Below are 21,578 nucleotides of genomic sequence, written 5' to 3'. Positions count from 1 at the left end.
AGGCAGTAAGCCTGAAACCTGTGCTTTTAATCATGCTGTGTGGAGGAATGTTTGCTTCCCAGCACAAAAGTAACCTTCATTTTGAATGACACTTCAACCATTACTAATGTAAAAGGTACTTAGCCTAACATAAAAGATGCAATACATTTTTCCAAAATGTCATTTATTTTCATGCAGCTGGTTACCAAAAAAGTGGCAGGATGACCGCTTTATTGCTGTTTGGATCCCAGATTTCCCCTTACATTTTTATAATCTGATAGCATACAGTGGGGAAAAAAAGTATTTAGTCAGCCACCAATTGTGCAAGTTCTCCCACTTAAAAAGATGAGAGAGGCCTGTAATTTTCATCATAGGTACAAGTTCAAACAGGTGCCATTAATACAGGTAACGAGTGGAGGACAGAGGAGCCTCTTAAAGAAGAAGTTACAGGTCTGTGAGAGCCAGAAATCTTGCTTGTTTGTAGGTGACCAAATACTTATTTTCCACCATAATTTGCAAATAAATTCATTAAAAATCCTACAATGTGATTTTCTGGAGAAAAAAAATCTCAATTTGTCTGTCATAGTTGACATGTACCTATGATGAAAATTACAGGCCTCTCTCATCTTTTTAAGTGGGAGAACTTGCACAATTGGTGGCTGACTAAATACTTTTTTCCCCCACTGTATCCCCATTACAGGTAATCCGTTACTACCCAACCTGATCAGCTCCAGAGGACCCAAGTAAGGGCTTCCAGCCCTCTCGGAAGCGGAGACGCTTGCCCACGTGCAGGCTCTCCATACCCAGGGTCTCCCTCATCATGCTGGGCTCAACTGTGTACAACACGTCCCCGTCAATCTGCTCCCTCTCAAAGGCCTGGCAGTACTGGGCCAAGTTGAGCAGTCGCAGACAGGAGCACACATGTGCCACACTCAGGACCCGTAGATTACAGGGCACCTCTGCTAAGGAGCAGAAGAGTGAGTGCCATGAGCCGCCAGAGCAGGACAAGGAATTGGAGTTCTCCAATGATGGAGGAAGGGGTGGAAGTTTGTGTCTAGCTATTTGTAAATCTTGTGTTTTAGGGCGTACAGGTGGGGGTCTTGCTGCTTTTCTCTGTAAAGTAGGAGACTTGGTTGTCTCAAAGTCAAGGTGCTGTGAGAGGTTGATTTCATCACCCTGGTTCTTCAGGCTCATGTACCTGTAGATTGGCTTCACCTCCATGTATTTGTGACCCTTTTCAATCAACTCTTATTCAAAATGGTGATATCTGCAGAGGCAGACTAGGCTTTAGTTATTTTGAACATTTACATCTGTCAATTGCCAATTAGGATATTTATGTGCTGTAATATCAATAAAAATAATAGTGAGGTCATAAAAAATGTATGTTCTGATGGCACACTACAGGAGTCCCACAGGGATTTGTACTTGGTCCATTTAAAATGTCTGATTTCTCAAATGCAAGGAGACAGACTCCTATGCAGCATCCTGCATCAATTCTTGCTTCATTGATACTGTATGTTGGCTAAATGGCAAACTCAATTTCTCTAAAACGGAGTAAACCAGTTTAGTCCCTGCCTCTTCAACTGTGCCACTCTCACACCAAACCTGCATAGAAGTCTTCTTATACAGTGAGCGAAAAAAGTATTTGATCCCATTTTTACATTTACATTTTAGTCATTTAGCAGACGCTCTTATCCAGAGCGACTTACAGGAGCAATTAGGGTTAAGTGCCTTGCTCAAGGGCACATCGACAGACTTTTCACCTAGTCGGCTCGGGGATTAGAACCAGCGACCTTTCGGTTACTGGCACAACGCGCTTAACCACTAAGCTACCAGCTCATGATTGTATGTTTGCCCACTGACAAAGACATGATTAGTCTATAATTTTAATGGTAGGTTTATTTGAACAGTGAGAGACAGAATAACAACAAACAAATCCAGAAAAAAACGCATGTCAAAAATGTTATCAATTGATTTGCATTTTAATGAGGGAAATAAGTATTTGACCCCTCTGCAAAATATGACTTAGTACTTGGTGGCAAAACCCTTGTTGGCAATCACAGAGGTCAGACGTTTCTTGTAGTTGGCCACCAGGTTTGCACACATCTCAAGAGGGATTTTGTTCCACTCCTCTTTGCAGATCTTCTCCAAGTCATTAAGGTTTTGAGGCTGACGTTTGGCAACTCGAACTTTCAGCTCCCACCACAGATTTTAAATGGGATTAAGGTCTGGAGACTGGCTAGGCCACTCCAGGACCTGAATGTGCTTCTTCGAGCCACTCCTTTGTTGCCTTGGCCGTGTGTTTTGGGTCATTGTCATGCTGGAATACCCATCCACGACCCATTTTCAATGCCCTGGCTGAGGGAAGGAGGTTCTCACCCAAGATTTGACGGTACATGGCCCCGTCCATCGTCCCTTTGATGCGGTGAAGTTGTCCTGTCCCCTTAGCAGAAAAACACCCCCAAAGCATAATGTTTCCACCTCCATGTTTGACGGTGGGGATGGTGTTCTTGGGGTCATAGGCAGCATTCCTCCTCCTCCAAACACGGCGAGTTGAGTTGATGCCAAAGAGCTCGATTTTGGTCTCATCTGACCACAACACTTTCACCCAGTTCTCCTCTGAATCATTCAGATGTTCATTGGCAAACTTCAGATGGGCCTGTATATGTGCTTGCTTGAGCAGGGGGACCTTGCGGGCGCTGCAGGATTTCAGTCCTTCACGGCGTAGTGTGTTACCAATTGTTTTCTTGGTGACTATGGTCCCAGCTGCCTTGAGATCATTGACAAGATCCTCCCGTGTAGTTCTGGGCTGATTCCTCACCGTTCTCATGAACATTGCAACTCCACGAGGTGAGATCTTGCATGGAGCCCCAGGCCGAGGGAGATTGACAGTTCTTTTGTGTTTCTTCCATTTGCGAATAATCGCACCAACTGTTGTCACCTTCTCACCAAGCTGCTTGGCGATGGTCTTGTAGCCCATTCCAGTGTAGGTCTACAATCTTGTCCCTGACATCTTTGGAGAGCTCTTTGGTCTTGGCCATGGTGGAGAGTTTGGAATCTGATTGATTGATTGCTTCTGTGGACAGGTGTCTTTTATACAGGTAACAAACTGAGATTAGGAGCACTCCCTTTAAGAGTGTGCTCCTAATCTCAGCTCGTTACCTGTATAAAAAAAGCTAACAGGCAGGCGTTGGGTGAGGTTGTGTCTCTCTCTGGCGGGAGGTAAGCTTGGCTTATATGGTGTCGAGTAAAGCTTAAACCATGTATTTAGATTGTAGGTAGGTATTGTAGTTAGGTATTGTAGGTAGTTTATCTAGGTAGTTATTGTAGATTATTGTAGGTAATTATTGTAGGTAAGTATTGTATTCGGTTGAGCCCGGTGAAGCACGAGGCTAGCTAACCCACTACCTGGACTAGCTAGCGGGTAGCTACTGGTAACTATTAGCAACTGTGGATAGTTGTTTCCAATGTTATTTCACGCTTAAGAGTACCTGTAATTATGCCAGCTAGCTACCTACCATTCAGCTGTTTTCTAACCTCATTATCTGAAGCGTTAACGTTAGGTAGTTAGTAGCTACAATACTCGAAATGTAGCTAGCTTGTTGCTACCTGGATAGCTAACTAAACAATAGCTGGAACGACCTAGTTTTAATATTTGGAGACGCTTTCTCTCCGTTGGGACAGACGCGAACTGGCTGAATCGATTCAGTGGCTAGCTTTGCACTTAACTGGCGAACAGTAGCTACTAAGGGTAAGTTATAACCTACATTTATTTGTGTTTTGTTTTTACATACTGGTAACCAGAGTCGTTCAAGGGAATTCGGGACATGGGTGACTAGTTAACGTTAGCTTGGCTCTCTCTGTGTGTTCGTGCCGTGGGAGGAGGGGTTGGTTCGTTGGCAGAAAGCAATGGCTAGCTAGTATGCTAACTATTCTAGCTAACTAACTGGCTGAATAAGTTGATGATGTACTCACTCAAACTGTCAAAACTAACCCAAAACTTTACACAACGTTAGACACGGACACGAATGATCTGCTTGGCGTGTTAACATACTGGTGGTTTGTTGTAACCGAGTATTGGTGCTAAACCGTGTTATTGGAGGCTGGCATGCTAGTTGGCTATGGCGTCATAGGATTTGGTGCCCTGGACAGTTTTCACAGAAGAATACTGTACCAAGTTAGCTAGCTGAATAAACTAAGTTAGAGTCTATTCCTAGAAATCATTGAACCGCTGTAGTTTACAACAATTATAATTTCTAAAGTGGAAGTTGGGAGAGTTATATTTGAGTGTTTCAGTGAAACGTAAGTGAGGGAGGCCCCGCTCTCTCGCTTTCCCAGATGTTTAGTTCATTTCATTCCGATCTCCTTTGCATTATTGTAGCCTTTTTCTGTAGCCTGTCAACTATGTATCTGTCTATCCCTGTTCTCTCCTCTCCTCTCTGCACAGGCCATACAAACGCTTCACACCACGTGGCTGTTGCCACTCTAATCTGGTGGTCCCTGTGCGCATGACCCACGTGGAGTTCCAGGTCTCTGGGAGCCTCTGGAACTGCTGTTCTGCGGCCAACAAGGCAGAGTTCATCTCAGCCTATGCTACCCTCCAGTCCCTCGACTTCTTGGCGCTGACGGAAACATGGATTACCACAGAAAACACTGCTATTCCTACTGCTCTTCCCTCATCTGACCATGTGTTCTCGCATACCCCGAGAGCATCTGGTCAGCGCGGCGGTGGAACAGGAATCCTCATCTCATTCTCTCTTTTTCCCCTGACCCATCTGTCTATCTCCTCATTTGAATTCCATGCTGTCACAGTCACTAGCCCATTCAAGTTTAACATCCTTGTCATTTATCGCCCTCCAGGTTCCCTTGGAGAGTTCATCAATGAGCTTGACGCCTTGATAAGTTCCTTTTCTGAGGATGGCTCACCCCTCACAGTTCTGGGTGACTTTAAGTCTGCCTTTGACTCATTTCTCTCTGCCTCCTTCTTTCCACTCCTTTCCTCTTTTGACCTCACCCTCTCACCATCCCCCCCTACTCACAAGGCAGGCAATACGCTTGACCTCATCTTTACTAGATGCTGTTCTTCTACTAATCTCACTGCAACTCCCCTCCAAGTCTCTGACCACTACTTTGTATCCTTTTCTCTCTCGCTCTCCTCCAACACTACTCACTCTGCCCCTACTCAGATGGTAATGTGCCGTTGCAACCTTCGGTCTCTCTCTCCCGCTACTCTCTCCTCTTCCATCCTATAATCTCTTCCCTCTGCTAAATCCTTCTCCCTCCGATCTCCTGATTCTGCCTCCTCAACCCTCCTCTCCTCCCTTTCTGCATCTTTTGACTCTCTATGTCCCCTATCCTCCCGGCCGGCTCGGTCCTCCCCTCCTGCTCCGTGGCTTGACGACTCATTGCGAGCTCACAGAAGAGGGCTCCGGGCAGCCAGGCGGAAATGGAGGAAAACTAGACTCCCTGTGGACCTGTCATCTTTTCACTCCCTCCTCTCTACATGCTCTTCCTCTGTTTCCACTGCCAAAGCCACTTTCTACCACTCTAAATTTCAAGCCTCTGCCTCTAACCCTAGGAAGCTCTTTGCCACCTTCTCCTCCCTGCTGAATCCTCCTCCTCCTCCTCCTCCCCCTCCCTCCTCCCTCTCTGTGGATGACTTCGTCAACCATTTTGAAAATAAGGTTGACGACATCCGATCCTCATTTATTAAGTCAAATGACACCGCTGGTCCTGCTCACACTGCCCTACCCTATGCTTTGACTTCTTTCTCCTCTCTCTCTCCAGATGAAATCTTGCGACTTGTGACGGCCGGCCGCCCAACAACCTGCCCGCTTGACCCTATCCCCTCCTCTCTTCTCCAGACCATTTCCGGAGACCTTCTCCCTTACCTCACCTCGCTCATCAACTCATCCTTGACCGCTGGCCATGTCCCGTCTTCAAGAGAGCGAGAGTTGCACCCCTCCTCAAAACACCTATACTCGATCCCTCCGATGTCAACAACTACAGACCAGTATCCCTTCTTTCTTTTCTCTCCAAAACTCTTGAGCGTGCCGTCTCTAGCCAACTCTCCTGCTATCTCTCTCAGAATGACCTTCTTGATCCAAACCAGTCAGGTTTCAAGACTGGTCATTCAACTGAGACTGCTCTTCTCTGTGTCACGGAGGCTCTCCGCACTGCTAAAGCTAACTCTCTCTCCTCTGCTCTTATCCTTCTAGACCTATCCGCTGCCTTTGATACTGTGAACCATTAGATCCTCCTCTCCACCCTCTCCGAGTTGGGCATCTCCGGCGCTGCTCACTCTTGGATTGCGTCCTACCTGACAGGTCGCTCCTACCAGGTGGCGTGGTGAGAATCTGTCTCCGCACCACGTGCTCTCACCACTGGTGTCCCCCAGGGCTCAGTTCTAGGCCCTCTCCTATTCTCTCTATACACCAAGTCATTTGGCTCTGTCATATCCTCACATGGTCTCTCCTATCATTGCTACGCAGACGACACACAATTAATTTTCTCCTTTCCCCCTTCTGATAACCAGGTGGCAAATCGCATCTCTGCATGTCTGGCAGACATATCAGTGTGGATGTCGGATCACCACCTCAAGCTGAACCTTGGCAAGACGGAGCTGCTCTTCCTCCCGGGGAAGGACTGTCCGCTCCATGATCTCGCCATCACGGTTGACAACTCCATTGTGTCCTCCTCCCACAGTGCAAAGAACCTTGGCGTGACCCTGGACAACACCCTGTCATTCTCCACTAACATCAAAGCGGTGACCCGATCCTGCAGGTTCATGCTCTACAACATTCGCAGAGTACGACCCTACCTTACACAGAAAGCGGCACAGGTCCTAATCCAGGTACTTGTCATCTCCCGTCTGGATTACTGCAACTCGCTGTTGGCTGGGCTCCCTGCCTGTGCCATTAAACCCCTATAACTTATCCAGAACGCTGCAGCCCGTCTGGTGTTCAACCTTCCCAAGTTCTCTCATGTCACCCCGCTCCTCCGCACACTCCACTGGCTTCCAGTTGAGGCTTGCATCTACTACAAGACCATGGTGCTTGCCTACGGAGCTGTGAGGGGAACGGCACCTCCTTACCTTCAGGCTCTGATCCTACACCCAAACGAGGGCACTACGTTCATCCACCTCTGGCCTGCTAGCTCCCCTACCTCTACGGAAGCACAGTTCCCGCTCAGCCCAGTCAAAGCTATTCGCTGCTCTGGCACCCCAATGGTGGAACAAGCTCCCCCACGACGCCAGGACAGCGGAGTCACTGACCACCTTCCGGAGACACTTGAAACCCTACCTCTTTAAGGAATACCTGGAATAGTATAAAGTAAACCTTCTACCCCCCCCCTCCTCCCCCACCCCCCATAAAAATAAAAAATAAAGTGGTTGTCCCACTGGCTATCATAAATTGAATGCACCAATTTGTAAGTCGCTCTGGATAAGAGCGTCTGCTAAATTATGTAAATGTAAATGTAAAATAAAAGACACCTGGGAGCCAGAAATCTTTCTGATTGAGAGGGGGTCAAATACTTATTTCCCTCATTAAAATGCAAATAAATTTATAAAATTGTTGACATGCGTTTTTCTGGATTTTTTTGTTGTTATTCTGTCTCTCACTGTTCAAATAAACCTACCATTAAAATTATAGACTGATCATTTCTTTGTCAGTGGGCAAACGTACAAAATCAGCAGGGGATCAAATACTTTTTTGATCCCCTACAGACTACAAATCCCTGTGGGACTCCTCTGGGTCTGCTGTAGTGTGGTGTACTGATGCTATTGCTGATCCACACTTAGTAAACTGTCACCCACCATATCATTCTAAGGTGAGGTACAGTTGAAGTTTGAAGTTTACATACACCTTAGCCAAATACAAGTAAAAATTGCCTGTTTTAGGTCAGTTAGGATCACCACCTTATTTTAAGAATGTGAAATGTCAGAATAATAGTAGAGAGAATGATTTATTTCAGCTTTTATTTCTTTCATCACATTCCCAGTGGGTCAGAAGTTTACATACTGTAAGGGATCGGGGGTTGGCTGGGTCTAGACAGAGTCTGACACTTCCCCGATCGACAGAGAGGGGGAGTCATCAGACTCGATCTGGTTCACCTGAGTTCTGAGCACACCTGTCAGTAATTAGTGTAGGATATAAGGTGTGCTCAGAAGCTCAGTCGGTGCGAGGTATTGTTCCATTGTGACTTGCTAAGCGTTTTGTTCAGAGAGAGAGAGAGAGAGTTCGTTGTTTTGATTACCCGTGTACCCGACCTGTGCCTCGTTGTTTGACTCCCCGAATTGCTTAATCCTCTGCTTGTCTATCCCAGTGATTACCGTCCTCTGATCCTGTGTCTGTGCCCTCGACTACGACTAAGCCCGCTCCCTTGGTACCTCTGCCTGTCTCTGCCTGGCCCGGTTTTGACCACAGCCCGCCCGACCACGATTAAGCTATTCCCTTGTCTGTACTCTAATAAAGCATCGCTATTCTGCGATTGGATCTTACCACTCTGTCCGAGTATTCATTACAGAATACCTCGCCTTTACCATGGATCCAGCGGAATTACAGAGGCGATGGGAGATACAGGAGAAACGGATGGATGAACTCCTGCAGCTACTCAACGCTGGTGCGGCTGAAGGCACCACCCCGAGCACGGTCAGTCCTTGTCATGCACCTCCGATTTCTCAAACGACAAGGTACGACGGGGAACCTGGCAAATGTCAGGGGTTTCTACTCCAGACGTCCCTGTATATGTCGTATAATCGTACTATGTTTTCCGATGACCGTAGCAGGGTGGATTTCATGATTTCTCTGCTAACGGGTAGAGCACTGGATTGGGCTACTGCGCTTTGGGCAGCTGAGGTCCCCGAGTTGAATGCGGAAGTTCAGTTTAAGAGACTGTTCCAAGAGGTGTTCGACCACCCAGTATCTGGGCGTAGCGTGGGAGACCAACTATGCGAACTTCAGCAGGGCCGTCGCACAGTAGCCGACTACGCTTTAGAGTTCCGTACTATAGCAGCCGGTAGCGGATGGAGCGAGACTGCTTTGCTCACCGTTTTCCGAAGAGGGCTGCGCAAAGAAGTACAGACTGAGTTGGCTTGTCGGGGAGATATCACTGCGCTACATGAGTTTATCAACATCGCCATCTCTATTGATAATCTGATAGGTATCCACAGTCCGGGAGCCCTCGGTCACTGGTCCTACGCAATCGTCAGAGCGGAGGAGAGAATCTGAGGAGGAACCTATGCAACTGGGACGGTCACCCCTACAGGGTTCGGTGAGACAACAACGTCGGCAAGACGGACTATGCCTGTATTGTGGTCAGTCGGGTCATTTCATTCGGCAATGTCCGGTACGACCAAACCGTACCCCAGAATATCGCCTCGGAACTGCCAAACCGGTGAGTGAGACTCACGTTTTCAACATCACATCTACACAAATGTATGTGCCAGTTACCTTATCTGTTGGAGAGAGAGTGCGCAGATTGGAAGGTCTTATTGATTCCGGGGCGGCTGCCAGTTTTATGGATGTGGGTCTCGCTGAGAAATTGGGAGTTCAACTTATCCCAATTCAACCTCCCCTGCGAGTCAACGCGCTAGACGGTGAGCCCATGGGCACTGGGTTCATTACGCACCGTACCGAGGAAATAAAGTTACAAGTGGGCTCCCTGCACCATGAGAACATAATTCTGTTCGTCATCTCCGCTCCACGGGAGCCGCTAGTCCTCGGCCACCCCTGGCTCGTTACCCATGATCCGGTCATCTCCTGGAGATCTGGCGATATCATGGCTTGGAGTGAGGTATGTAGGGCAGAGTGCCTCAATTTACCTTGCAAAACGTCTACTGTGGAGGATGCGCAGGGTGCGGTGTCTACTGTTGTTCCTACAGAGTACCAGGATTACGCGCAGGTGTTCTCCAAGGAGAGGGCTACCGTGTTACCACCGCATCGGGCCTGGGACTGTGCAATTGACCTGCTATCCGGGGCTACACCTCCTCGCGGAAGAATCTACCCTTTGTCACAGCCGGAACGAGAATCTATGAGCAAGTATATTGATGAGGCACTACAGCAAGGGGCCATTCGCCCATCTACGTCTCCCGCCGCATCCAGTTTTTCCTTTGTTAAGAAAAAGGATGGCGGACTGCGTCCTTGTATAGACTATCGAGGTTTGAACGATATTACCATTAAAAATCGTTACCCTCTTCCTTTGATTCCAGCAGCCCTCGAGCAGGTGGGGCAGGCCTCCATCTACAGTAAACTGGACCTCAGGAGTGCGTACAATCTGGTGCGCATTAGAGAAGGGGATGAATGGAAGACCGCCTTCATCACCCATCGAGGACATTATGAATATTGTGTCATGCCCTATGGACTTACTAACGCACCCTCTGTGTTCAAGGCGTTCATGAATGACATTTTCAGGGACTTGATTGATCGCTTTGTTATAGTGTACATTGATGACATCCTAATCTACTCTAACTCTCTGAGTGAACATGTGTCCCATGTACGACAGGTTCTGGACCGACTCCGACAACACTCTCTGTTCGTGAAGGCCGAAAAGAGTGAATTCCATGTCACTACGATTTCCTTCCTTGGGGCCATACTCACTCCCGACGGGTAAAACTGGATGAATCCAAGGTGCAAGCTGTACGAGACTGGCCTCAACCCCAGACGGTGAAAGAGCTCCAGAGATTCTTAGGGTTTGCCAATTACTATAGACGGTTCGTGCGTAATTTCAGCACAACCGCAGCTCCCCTGTCGGCGATGACCAGCTACAAGGGTCGTGGTCTGAAATGGACGGAGGGGGCAGTGCGGGCTTTTGAGACATTGAAACAACGCTTTACCACCGCTCCCATTTTATGTCAGCCGGATCCTACCTTGCCGTTTATCGTGGAGGTGGACGCCTCGGAGGTTGGAGTTGGAGCCGTGCTATCCCAGCGCCAAGGTGAGCCGCCCAAATCACGACCCTGTGCTTTTTTTTCTAAGAAGCTGAATCCGGCCGAGCAGAACTACGACGTGGGAAATCGTGAATTACTGGCGGTGAAGTTAGCACTGGAGGAGTGGAGACATTGGCTGGAGGGAGCAGATCATCCGTTCCAAGTGCTCACGGACCACCGCAATCTGGAGTATCTTCACAGTGCTAAACGACTGAACTCCCGACAGGCAAGGTGGTCTTTATTCTTCAATCGTTTCCAATTCACTGTCTCTTATATTCCCGGGTCCAAGAATTGTAAGGCGGACGCGCTTTCCCGACGGTTCGAGCGCGCGGAAAGACCCGTGGAACCAGAACCTATCCTCCCCATGAGTTGCCGTGCTGGTCCGGTGAGGTGGGCTATCGATGACACTATTCAGGAGAGCCTCCAAGCGGAACCAGCCCCTCCAGAAACCCCGGTGTCGAAGGTGTTTGTACCAGCTCCGCTTCGACCTCAACTGATGGAATGGTGCCACACGTCGCTAGGATCTTGTCATCCCGGAATCACTCGAACTACACGACTCATCAGTCGAAAATACTGGTGGGATTCCCTCACAGATGTCGTCAGAGACTACGTATTATCCTGCCCAGTATGTGCTCAGTCCAAGACGCCTCGAGCACTACCGGAGGGTAAGCTGATGCCATTGCCAACTCCTCAATGACCCTGGTCGCACATTGCTATGGACTTTGTTACCGATCTACCAGAATCAGAGGGCCATACTGTAATTCTCGTGGTCATCGATCGATTCTCCAAGTTGTGCCGGTTAGTACCCATGACCCGTTTACCTAACGCCACTCAGATGGCTGAGACTATGTTTAACCAGGTGTTCCGGCAGTTTGGTGTTCCGGAGGATATTGTTTCCGACCGGGGACCCCAGTTCGTATCCCGGGTATGGAAGGCCTTCTGCGAACGCTTGGGCATCTCGGTGAGCCTCACCTCCGGATATCATCCCCAGGCCAATGGGCAGACAGAACGGCTCATCCAGGAAATTGGGAAGTATCTACGGCAACAATGTTCGCGGCAGCCGCAAGAGTGGAGCCGATTCCTTCCTTGGGTAGAGTATGCTCAGAACTCACTCATTCACACCTCCCCTACGTCTAACGCCCTTCCAGTGTGTTCTAGGGTATCAACCACCCCTGTTCCCGTGGGATACCGCACCCGGGATGGTACCGGCGGTGGACGAGTGGTTCCGTCGGAGTGCGCAGGTCTGGGAGACGGCCCATCAACATCTCAGTCAGGCCTCACAACAGCAAAGACCTACGCCGACCGACGCCGGAGACCTACTCCCACTTATCAACCCGGGCAACGAGTGTGGCTGTCTACCCGAGACCTGCGGTTCCAACGGAGCTGCAAGAAGCTCCAACCCAGGTACATCGGGCCTTTCAAGGTACTGAGACGTATTAACCCTGTCACCTACCGTCTGTTACTCCCTCGACACTACAGGATAAACCCTACGTTCCACGTCTCCCTGTTGAAAGCTGTCCACTATAGCCCGATGTACCCCCAATTGCTCAACAACCTACTACACCACCTTTGGAGGATGAACAGGACACCACCTATACAGTCCACGAGATACTGGAGTCAAGACGGAGACGAGGGGGCATCGAATATCTCGTGGACTGGGAGGGATATGGACCTGAGGAACGGTCCTGGATCCCTGCTAAGGACATACTGGACCCCGCTCTCAAGGCCACCTTCCACGCTGAACACCCAGATCATCCAGGACCCCGACCCAGAGGAAGACCACCCGGTAGAGGTAGAAGGCCGTCAGGAGCCGGCCCTGGGGAGGGGGATAATGTAAGGGATCGGGGGTTGGCTGGGTCTAGACAGAGTCTGACACTTCCCCGATCTACAGAGAGGGGGAGTCATCAGACTCGATCTGGTTCACCTGAGTTCTGAGCACACCTGTCAGTAATTAGTGTAGGATATAAGGTGTGCTCAGAAGCTCAGTCGGTGCGAGGTATTGTTCCATTGTGACTTGCTAAGCGTTTTGTTCAGAGAGAGAGAGAGTTTGTTGTTTTGATTACCCGTGTACCCGACCTGTGCCTCGTTGTTTGACTCCCCGAATTGCTTAATCCTCTGCTTGTCTATCCCAGTGATTACCGTCCTCTGATCCTGTGTCTGTGCCCTCGACTACGACTAAGCCCGCTCCCTTGGTACCTCTGCCTGTCTCTGCCTGGCCCGGTTTTGACCACAGCCCGCCCGACCACGATTAAGCTATTCCCTTGTCTGTACTCTAATAAAGCATCGCTATTCTGCGATTGGATCTTACCACTCTGTCCGAGTATTCATTACACATACACTCAATTAGTATTTGGTAGCATTCCCTTTAAATTGTTTAACTTGGGTCAAACGTTTCGGGTAGCCTTCCACAAGGTTCCCACAATAATTTGGGTGAATTTTGGCTCATTCCTCCTGACAGAGCTGGTGTAACTGAGTCAGGTTTGTAGGCCTCCTTGCTCGCACACACTTTTTCAGTTCTACCCACACATTTTCTATAGGATTGAGGTCAGGGCTTTGTGATGGCCACTCCAATACCTTGACTTTGTTGTCCTTAAGCCATTTTGCCACAACTTTGGAAGTATGATTGGGGCCATTTGGAAGACCCATTTGCGACCAAGCTTTAACTTCCTGACTGATGTCTTGAGATGTTGCTTCAATATATCCACATAATTTTCCTTCCTCATGATGCCATCTATTTTGTGAAGTGCACCAGTCCCTCCTGCAGCAAAGCACCCCCACAGCATGATGCTGTCACCCCCGTGCTTCACGGCTGGGATGGTGTTCTTCGGCTTGCAAGCATCCCCCTTTTTCCTCCAAACATAACGATGGTCATTATGGCCAAACAGTTATATTTTTGTTTCATCAGACCAGAGGACATTTCTCCAAAAAGTACGATCTTTGTCCCCATGTGCAGTTGCAAACCGTAGTCTGGCTTTTTTATGGCAGTTTTGGAGCAGTGGCTTCTTCCTTGCTGAGCGGCCTTTCAGGTTGTGTCAATATAGGACTTGTTGGACTGTGGATATAGATACCTTTGTACCTGTTTCCTCCAGCATCTTCACAAGGTCCTTTGCTGTTGTTCTGGGATTGATTTGCACTTTTCGCAGCAAAGTACGTTCATCTCTAGGAGACAGAACGCGTCTCTTCCTGAGCGGTATGACGGCTGCGTGGTCCCATGGTGTTTATACTTGCGTACTATTGTTTGTACAGATGAACGTGGTACCTTCAGGCATTTGGAAATTGCTCCCAATGATGAACCAGACTTGTGGAGGTCTACAATTTTTTTTCTGATGTCTTGGCTGATTTCTTTTGATTTTCCCATGATGTCAAGCAAAGAGGCACTGAGTTTAAAGGTAGGCCTTGAAATACATCCCCAGGTACACCTCCAATTGACTCAAATGATGTCAATTAGCCTATCAGAAGCTTCTAAAGCCATGACATCATTTTCTGGAATTTTCCAAGCTGTTTAAAGGCAAAGTCAACTTAGCGTTCTGACCCACTGGAATTGTGATACAGTGAATTGTAAGTGAAATAATCTGTCTGTAAACAATTGTTGGAAAAATTCCTTGTGTCATGCACAAAGTATATGTCCTAAACGACTTGCCCAAACTATAGTTTGTTAACAATACGTTTGTGGAGTGGTTGAAAAATGAGTTTTAATGACTTCAACCTAAGTGTATGTAAACTTCCGACTTCAACTGTACCACCAAAGGGAGGTGTAATGTAACAATACATTTTTCATGCAGAGGGCTGCTGTGTACCTTGAAAGATGAAAAGGTTCCTGTGGCCCAGCTCATCGATCTGCCCCCCCAATGTAGCACAGGCGTCCTCAAACTGGCCCTGATTGAGTCTCTCCAACACCTCTGCCAGTGCAATACGCACCTCCTTCATATACATGGGCAGCACCAGAGGAGTGTGTCTGGAGAGGATTCCTGAATAACAACAACACATAATGAATACGTTCTCGGAGACTAAATCTGCATTCTCTTGAAATCCATGCTAAACAGAATAGATGTATAGGTTACATATTTTCAAATGCTAAGTTCTCACTATTTGTGGTAAAAGGCTATATGACAAACTTATACATATTTGAGGTCACCATACAAATGACCTGCTGTAACATTCAGAACAGGTTTCAACTAATGATATCAGATTGATTTAAAAATAATGCAAGGCATGAATACCTTCACTGCTGGAAGGAAAGCCCAGTAAGAGCTGCTCCTCATAGGTGCGTGTGATTGTCAGTGTGTCCAGCCTATGGCCTCCTGACAGCCACGGCAGGATGAGTGGCGTTATTGGTTGGATGTTGACTGGCAGTGGGTTGGACTCCAAAATAGCCTGAAGACTGATTGGTGTTCCTATGAGTGATTGCCAAAAACACCCAGTTTGGAATGGTCCCTAAGCTATCATCCTCAGAGTGGTCGGTAAGAGTTTGTAGATTCACCTCACTTAACTGTGCAACTCACCTTCTCGTCTATCATTTCTGATTATGTAGAACCCTATAGTGGAGATGGTGACAGGTAGGGACAGGACTTTCCCATGTTTGCTCTCAAACACTGCTCTCTGCTGGCAGAGCAGGGAGTGGACCAGTGCGTGCTTTGGGACGTAGGGGTGGGAGGTGGTAAAAACATAAATTACATAAGAGCTGCACTTAATTTCAAGTGGTATTAATACGTGACTGAGTGAGTAGAGAGATTCTTTCATATACTCTCATAAGAAAAAGCATTGCAAATCAGAACACTTGAAAAAGACTGATTAGGTCGATAAAAGACAGGTCTTTGCAAAGTTTTCAAACCTACAGTACAGTATTACAATACAGTCCATTTTTAGAAAGTATTTAGAGACATTCATTATTTGAACCCCGAACCACTGTGCTAAAATAGCTTCAGGCAGTTGATAATATGACTAGGTATCAAAGGAAATAAATCACACTCACTGCGCTTGAGCTGATACTGTCCAAGATTATATTCTTGATGTCTGCAGTGTAGTTTGCTAGTATCCATGTCCATTTTTGCATTCACTGGACAAAAACAATTGGGGGATTTGGAATGTTCAGGAAGGTTAATCAATGATTAAGTGACTTAACAGATTTCCCAGCTCCATTTCCTTGTAACATTTGACTCTAAATACCTGTGTAGCACTGCACTATAGGTAAACATCACACTCAGCTATCTCAGCAGTGCTCTGTGACTCTGTAATGGTATCTACCTTGATTAATTCCACATTTTGTTGTGTTACAGCCTGAATTCAAAATTGATTAAATATATGTTTTTTCTCACCCATCCACACATACAATACCCCATAATGACAAAGAGAAAACATGTTTTTAGAAAATAAAATATATAATATAAATATCTAACCCTTGAGTCAATACTTTGTAGAAGCGCCTTTGGCAGCGATTACAGCTGTGAGTTTATCTGAGTACGTCTCTAAAAGCTTTCCACACCTGGATTATGTTTTAGGTTATTGTCCTGCTGAAAGGTGAATTCATCTGCCAGTGTCTGGTGGAAAGCAGACTGAACCAGGTTTTCTTCTAGGATTTTGCCTGTGCTTAGCTCCATTCCGTTTCTTTTTTATCCTGAAAAACTCCCCAGTCCTTCACGATTACAAGCATACCAATAACATGATGCAGCCACCACTATGCTTGAAAATATGGAGAGTGGGACTCAGTATGTGTTGTATTGGATTTGCCCCAAACATAACACTTTGTATTCAGGACAAAAAGTGAATCGCTTTGCCACATTTTTTGCAGTATTACTTTATTACCTTGTTGCAAACAGGATGCATGTTTTGGAATACTTTTATTCTGTACAGTCTTCCTTCTTTTAACTCTGTCAATTAGGTTAGTATTATGGAGTATTGCCCAAACATAGCACTTTGTATTCAGGACAAAAAGTGAATTGCTTTGCCACATTTTTTGCAGTATTACTTTATTGCCTTGTTGCAAACAGGATGCATGTTTTGAAATACTTTTATTCTGTACAGTCTTCCTTCTTCCACTCTGTCAATTATATTAGTATTGTGGAGTATCTACAATGTTGTTGATCCATCCTCAGTTTTCTCCAATCACAGCCATTAAACTCTGTAACTGAGCAGTTTCCTTCCTCTCCGGCAACTGAGTTAGGAAGGGCGCCTGTATCTTTGTAGTGACTGGGTGTGTTGATACACCATCCAAAGTGTAATTAATAACTTAATTATGCTCAAAGGGATATTCAATATCATCTTTTATATTTTTACCCATCTACCAATAGGTGCCCTTCTTTGCGAGGCATTAGACAACCTCCCTGGTCTTTGTTGTTGAATATGTGTTTGAAATTCACTGCTCGACTGAGGGACCTTACAGATAATTGTATGTGTGGGGTAAATTCAGGCTGAAACACAACATAATTAGGAAAAAGTCAAGGGGTCTGAATACTTTCTGAAGGCACTGTATTCAGGCACTCTTAGAGGAACTATAAAATCTATAAAAAGTGTCTATCATCAAAGTGGCCATGTATATTTTGCACCTGGACTGCGAAGTAGCAGCAAAAGTAGCCAAATTATTTTGCGCTACTTGTTATTTATTGCTACTCCTTGGCAATAAATCAAATGCTTATCAACCACTGGCAATAAAATATTAGTTGAATAACAATGGCATAACAGTGCAATTAGTTCTATGAAGGCTACTGGATACAACAACAGTATACATTACTCTGTTTAGAAGCACCAGGCAAAGAAATCATTTCAATATTCCTTCATCTCCAGAACTCTCGAGTCCTTTAGCCTCTTAAGTCACCCTGTCATACTATCAGTGAGCCATCCCATGTAAATAGCTAAAAACCTGTCAACTGGTCCCAAACTTTACTATTTGACCTTAATGACCTGCACCGCTACTTAGCAGGATGAATTCAACCAATGCAGAGTGCTATGTTAATGCCTGATACCAAGACCTCTGACTGTGAAAAGTTTTCATTGCTGGTGCTGTCAGGATTGTGTCGTCTGGAAAGCAATGCTGCAACTAAAGGGGGAGATGTGCGTCAGCATTAAGCCTTGAGACAGAACGCTTTGCCCTGGCCAGACAAAGAGCAAAGCAAATTTAACGTGACTAATGTATGACGGGAAAGAGGAGAGCTAGGTGAGTGGAAGAGAGAGATGGACATGGGGTGAGATGAATTTCATATTTTAGTCCTAAAATCATGTGCTGCAACTTTTAAAAAGTTCTTAATGTGCGAGAGATATGTTACATCACGCAATGAGTTAGCCTCACATGATGAGTAACCATGCTTGAGATCTACTGCAACTCATAGACTAAAATCTCCTACTAGGTACTTTAATTTATTGTTCAGACGCCCCAATCTTTTTTTCCCAATAACCATTGCAAACACATAATACAAAGACAAACTCTGTCTTTGTGTACTGTTGTATATTTTCACGCACTTGGAGGAATCTATATATAAATATCAAAGGGGACGTCATGGTTTAAATCTCACGCCCTCGCAGAATCAATGGTGGGATTAGTGCAGCTCAGCACGTGAAACAAGACTTCCCATGGGGCTACACGTGCAGGATATGATCCTGCAGTTTCCTCATATGTAAGTAGCAGTCCTTGATTCTGGGGTCGGATCTGTGTAGGCCTGACGCCACACTGTCTATGGAGGAAGAGAATGTAGTATAAACATATTGTTTGTTTGTCATTGTAGTCTATCTGTGTGGATGCTGCTTCTTGTTCAGGTCTCTCTTGCAATAGCAATTACTAACTACCTCAAAAACTGGTTCATGCCGACTCTCCCATCAGAGGCAAAGCTGTCAAAGAGAACAGGTAGGTAGCTTAGGGCTGCAGGTAGCTTAGTGGTTAAGAGTGTTGTGCCAGTAACCAAAAGGTTGCTGGTTCTAATCCCCGAGCTGACTAGGTGAAAAATCTGTCAATGTGCCCTTGAGCAAGGCACTTAACCCTAATTGCTCCAGTAAGTCACTCTGGATAAGAGCGTCTGCTAAAAATAGACACTATCAGTTTAAGAGATACATAAAATGTGGATTTGACTTTGCGGAGTATGCTAAGAAATGCCGACAACTGCATAGTCTCTTGTACTTCCACTTCACAGGTGAAGTAGAAACCTACTTTTCTCCTCACACCTTCATCACTATCCTTACCTGTTGATCCAGGGCTCACTAAGTTGACCTGGGACTGAAAGGAATTTCTTGGCATGGGACGTGGAACATTCCCTGATGAAGCCGTATCCTTAGGAAATGAAAAACAACAACACAAACGCACAGACAGATTTAAGAGAGCAGGATGTGGCATTCTGCAGTTATAGACTGGTTATATTTGAGTTTAGCCACAAACTAAGCCATTTTACCCTCAATCAAAGCGATAGAATATTATCCATGCCAAATTGTGACAAGGTAAGAATTTCAACGTCTTAATCAGTGAGTCAACATATAGTATCTACATTTTACTATATTCAAATTCACACATTTCGGATGGGCATTTCGAGCCTCCATTTGACTGTCCCCCAGACATCCCTTTGATGTTTTCAGTAATCACAGGTGCTCTTTAGTGAAGTACAGTTTAATTGTTATCTTTACAAGGCAACGTGGGGGCTTCCATTTTACATCAGCAGTGACAAAGCATGGAGGGATAACTTTTTACTACTACTGGGTTTTCTAAATGGCCTCTGCTTCTGCACCGTCATGCTCTGCGCAGCTCTTAAATTGGCTCTGTTTAGAAGCTGAAAAGACAACCATCTACTGTCCTCCTTTTCATGAAAGCGGCACTTTCATCCTCCCTTTATTTTACAGCTCAGATGAAAGACTGTAATCTGATTTGGAATAACCTCTGCTTGGATTTTTTCATGCCTTAGCTGGCCACCTTCCAATAAGACCCTGACAACGCAGAAATCTTGCTGCTTTGGCTTTCTTGACAAAAGTGCAGGTAACTCCCCCACTTTGATCTAGTGAGGTGGGTGTGTTGGGGTGACGCAGGGGTATGTTGTGTGAGAGAGTGATATTGGCATGTTGTTTGTGTGTCAGATTCAGGCAGGACAGCACGTACCTGGCTCTCAGCACCTTTCACTGGGGAAGGATTCCTCTCTTCATGGGCCTCCGTCATCACGTCATTTTCTAAAGCAAAACAAATGACAAAGGAAAGGACATGAATGACAAAATCCAGGCTTTTTAGTTTAATCCATGTCTTTACATTTTTATATGGATGTTGTTCTTTTCAAATTCATTAATGGTGTTCTTTTCAAATTCTGACTGCAAATTAAATTTGTTGGTCTCATCAGCCATGTTAATAGGGTATTAAAAAAATAGTTTACACAACTCAGAATAGCCTATTATTATCACAAGAGTTCAGGAGACTTTTGTAACAAAGACGATGATAATAGTATCCCAACATTATCATTAAAATGTGCATTGTGTAAAATGTCTACATGCAAACAGCCCTGAATGTCATTTGATACTATAAAGTTGTTTACTGTCAGTGTCACAGAATCAGCCGAGGCTGCTCCTCCTCCTTGCTCGGGCAGGCTTCGGCGTTCGTCGTCCCCGGAGTACTAGCTGCCACCGATCTATGTTTCTGTGTTTGACTTGTTTTGTCTTGATTGTGTACACCTGTTTCCTATTATGTTGTATTGTATTCCCTATTTAACCCTCTGTCGTTCATTGTGTGTTGTGTGTGATTGTTCTCGTCATTTTCGGCAGTTGCTAGTGTTTGGAGGTTGTTTTGTATTCTGGTTACTTTGTTAGTAAAGTATCGTTTCCAGTAGCTCGGTGTCCTGCGTTTGACTTCGCCTACCGCATTCACGTCGCATTCTGACAGAATCACACACACCTCTCATGGAGTCAGCTGGATCTATGGAGGCACGCGTTGAACACCAAGCGGCCATGATCCAGGCTCTCGGCACCGCCATGGAACGGGTGGTGAACACCATTGAGCGATGGGAAAGAGGGGGTCTACCTATACCCCCTCCAACGATACCACCACCATCAGCGATGCCCATCGTTTCACCTCCGGGGTCCAGTGGGATTCGGCTCTCGCTCCCGAGGGCTTATGATGGCACAGCGGCCGGGTGCCAGGGATTCCTACTCCAGGTTGAACTCTACCTAGCAACCATTCACCCGGCGCCCTCGGGATACGAGAGCGTGTCCGCCCTCATCTCCTGTCTGTCCGGCAAGGCGCTGGAGTGGGCCAACGCCGAGTGGGGTGGGATAGACGCCGCTACGGTCAGCTATGCGGAGTTCACCCGCCGCTTCCGGGCAGTATTCGATCATCCACCAGAGGGTAAAGCGGCGGGTGAGCGTCTATTCCACATTAGACAGGGGAGGAGGAGCACGCAGGAGTTCGCGCTGGACTTCCGGATGCTGGCTGCCAACACGGGATGGAATGAGAGGGCCCTCATCGACCACTATAGATGTAGCCTGAGGGAGGACGTGCGTCGGGAATTGGCCTGCAGGGACACCAACCTCAGCTTTGATCAACTGGTGGACATGTCGATTCGCCTGGATACCCTGTTGGCTACCCGCGGACGTCCGGATTCGGGGCCGTCCATTCCATCCCCCAGCACTTCCGAGCCGACCCCTATGGAGCTCGGGGATGCTGGTGCTAGGGAGACCAGGAGGGAGGCCGTCCCCTGCACCAACTGTGGCCGCAGAGGAC

The 21,578-nt window shown here is 46.7% G+C and overlaps 1 protein-coding gene across 2 annotated transcripts; it reads right to left on the bottom strand.

Annotated features, from left to right (window-relative positions):
• Window positions 1-1,160: 1,160 nt before the first annotated feature.
• LOC121532226 lies at window positions 1,161-19,136 on the bottom strand. Of its 2 annotated transcripts, XM_041838042.1 has the most exons (6): window positions 19,073-19,136; window positions 15,879-15,962; window positions 15,409-15,538; window positions 15,127-15,300; window positions 14,704-14,874; window positions 1,161-1,246 (listed from the first exon to the last, which is right to left on the bottom strand). In XM_041838042.1, exons 2-6 carry the CDS (start codon window positions 15,957-15,959, stop codon window positions 1,221-1,223), a joined length of 582 nt encoding a protein of 193 aa, XP_041693976.1. In that variant the 5' UTR covers window positions 15,960-15,962; window positions 19,073-19,136; the 3' UTR covers window positions 1,161-1,220. The 2 variants fall into 2 exon arrangements, with proteins under 2 accessions (XP_041693976.1, XP_041693975.1); XM_041838041.1 differs by lacking the exons at window positions 15,879-15,962; window positions 19,073-19,136 and having other exon boundaries at window positions 15,409-15,686.
• Window positions 19,137-21,578: the final 2,442 nt, after the last annotated feature.

The sequence above is a fragment of the Coregonus clupeaformis genome, chromosome 19 (genome assembly GCF_020615455.1).
Source record: "Coregonus clupeaformis isolate EN_2021a chromosome 19, ASM2061545v1, whole genome shotgun sequence".
NCBI lineage: Eukaryota > Metazoa > Chordata > Actinopteri > Salmoniformes > Salmonidae > Coregonus > Coregonus clupeaformis.
Note: the sequence above shows the minus strand (reverse complement) of the source record. Positions and strands in the feature narration are given on the sequence as shown.

What these genes read in the sequence shown, in the direction of transcription:
- LOC121532226 (XM_041838041.1), bottom strand. Translation starts at nt 15,646, where the DNA reads ATGAAAGAATCTCTCTACTCACTCAGTCACGTATTAATACCACTTGAA. An exon ending in CTTTCCTTCCAGCAGTGAAG is followed by an intron (nt 14,875 to 15,126) that starts GTATTCATGCCT and finishes GTTGTTATTCAG; the next exon opens with GAATCCTCTCCAGACACACT. An exon ending in GAACCTTTTCATCTTTCAAG is followed by an intron (nt 1,247 to 14,703) that starts GTACACAGCAGC and finishes CTGCCTCTGCAG; the next exon opens with ATATCACCATTTTGAATAAG.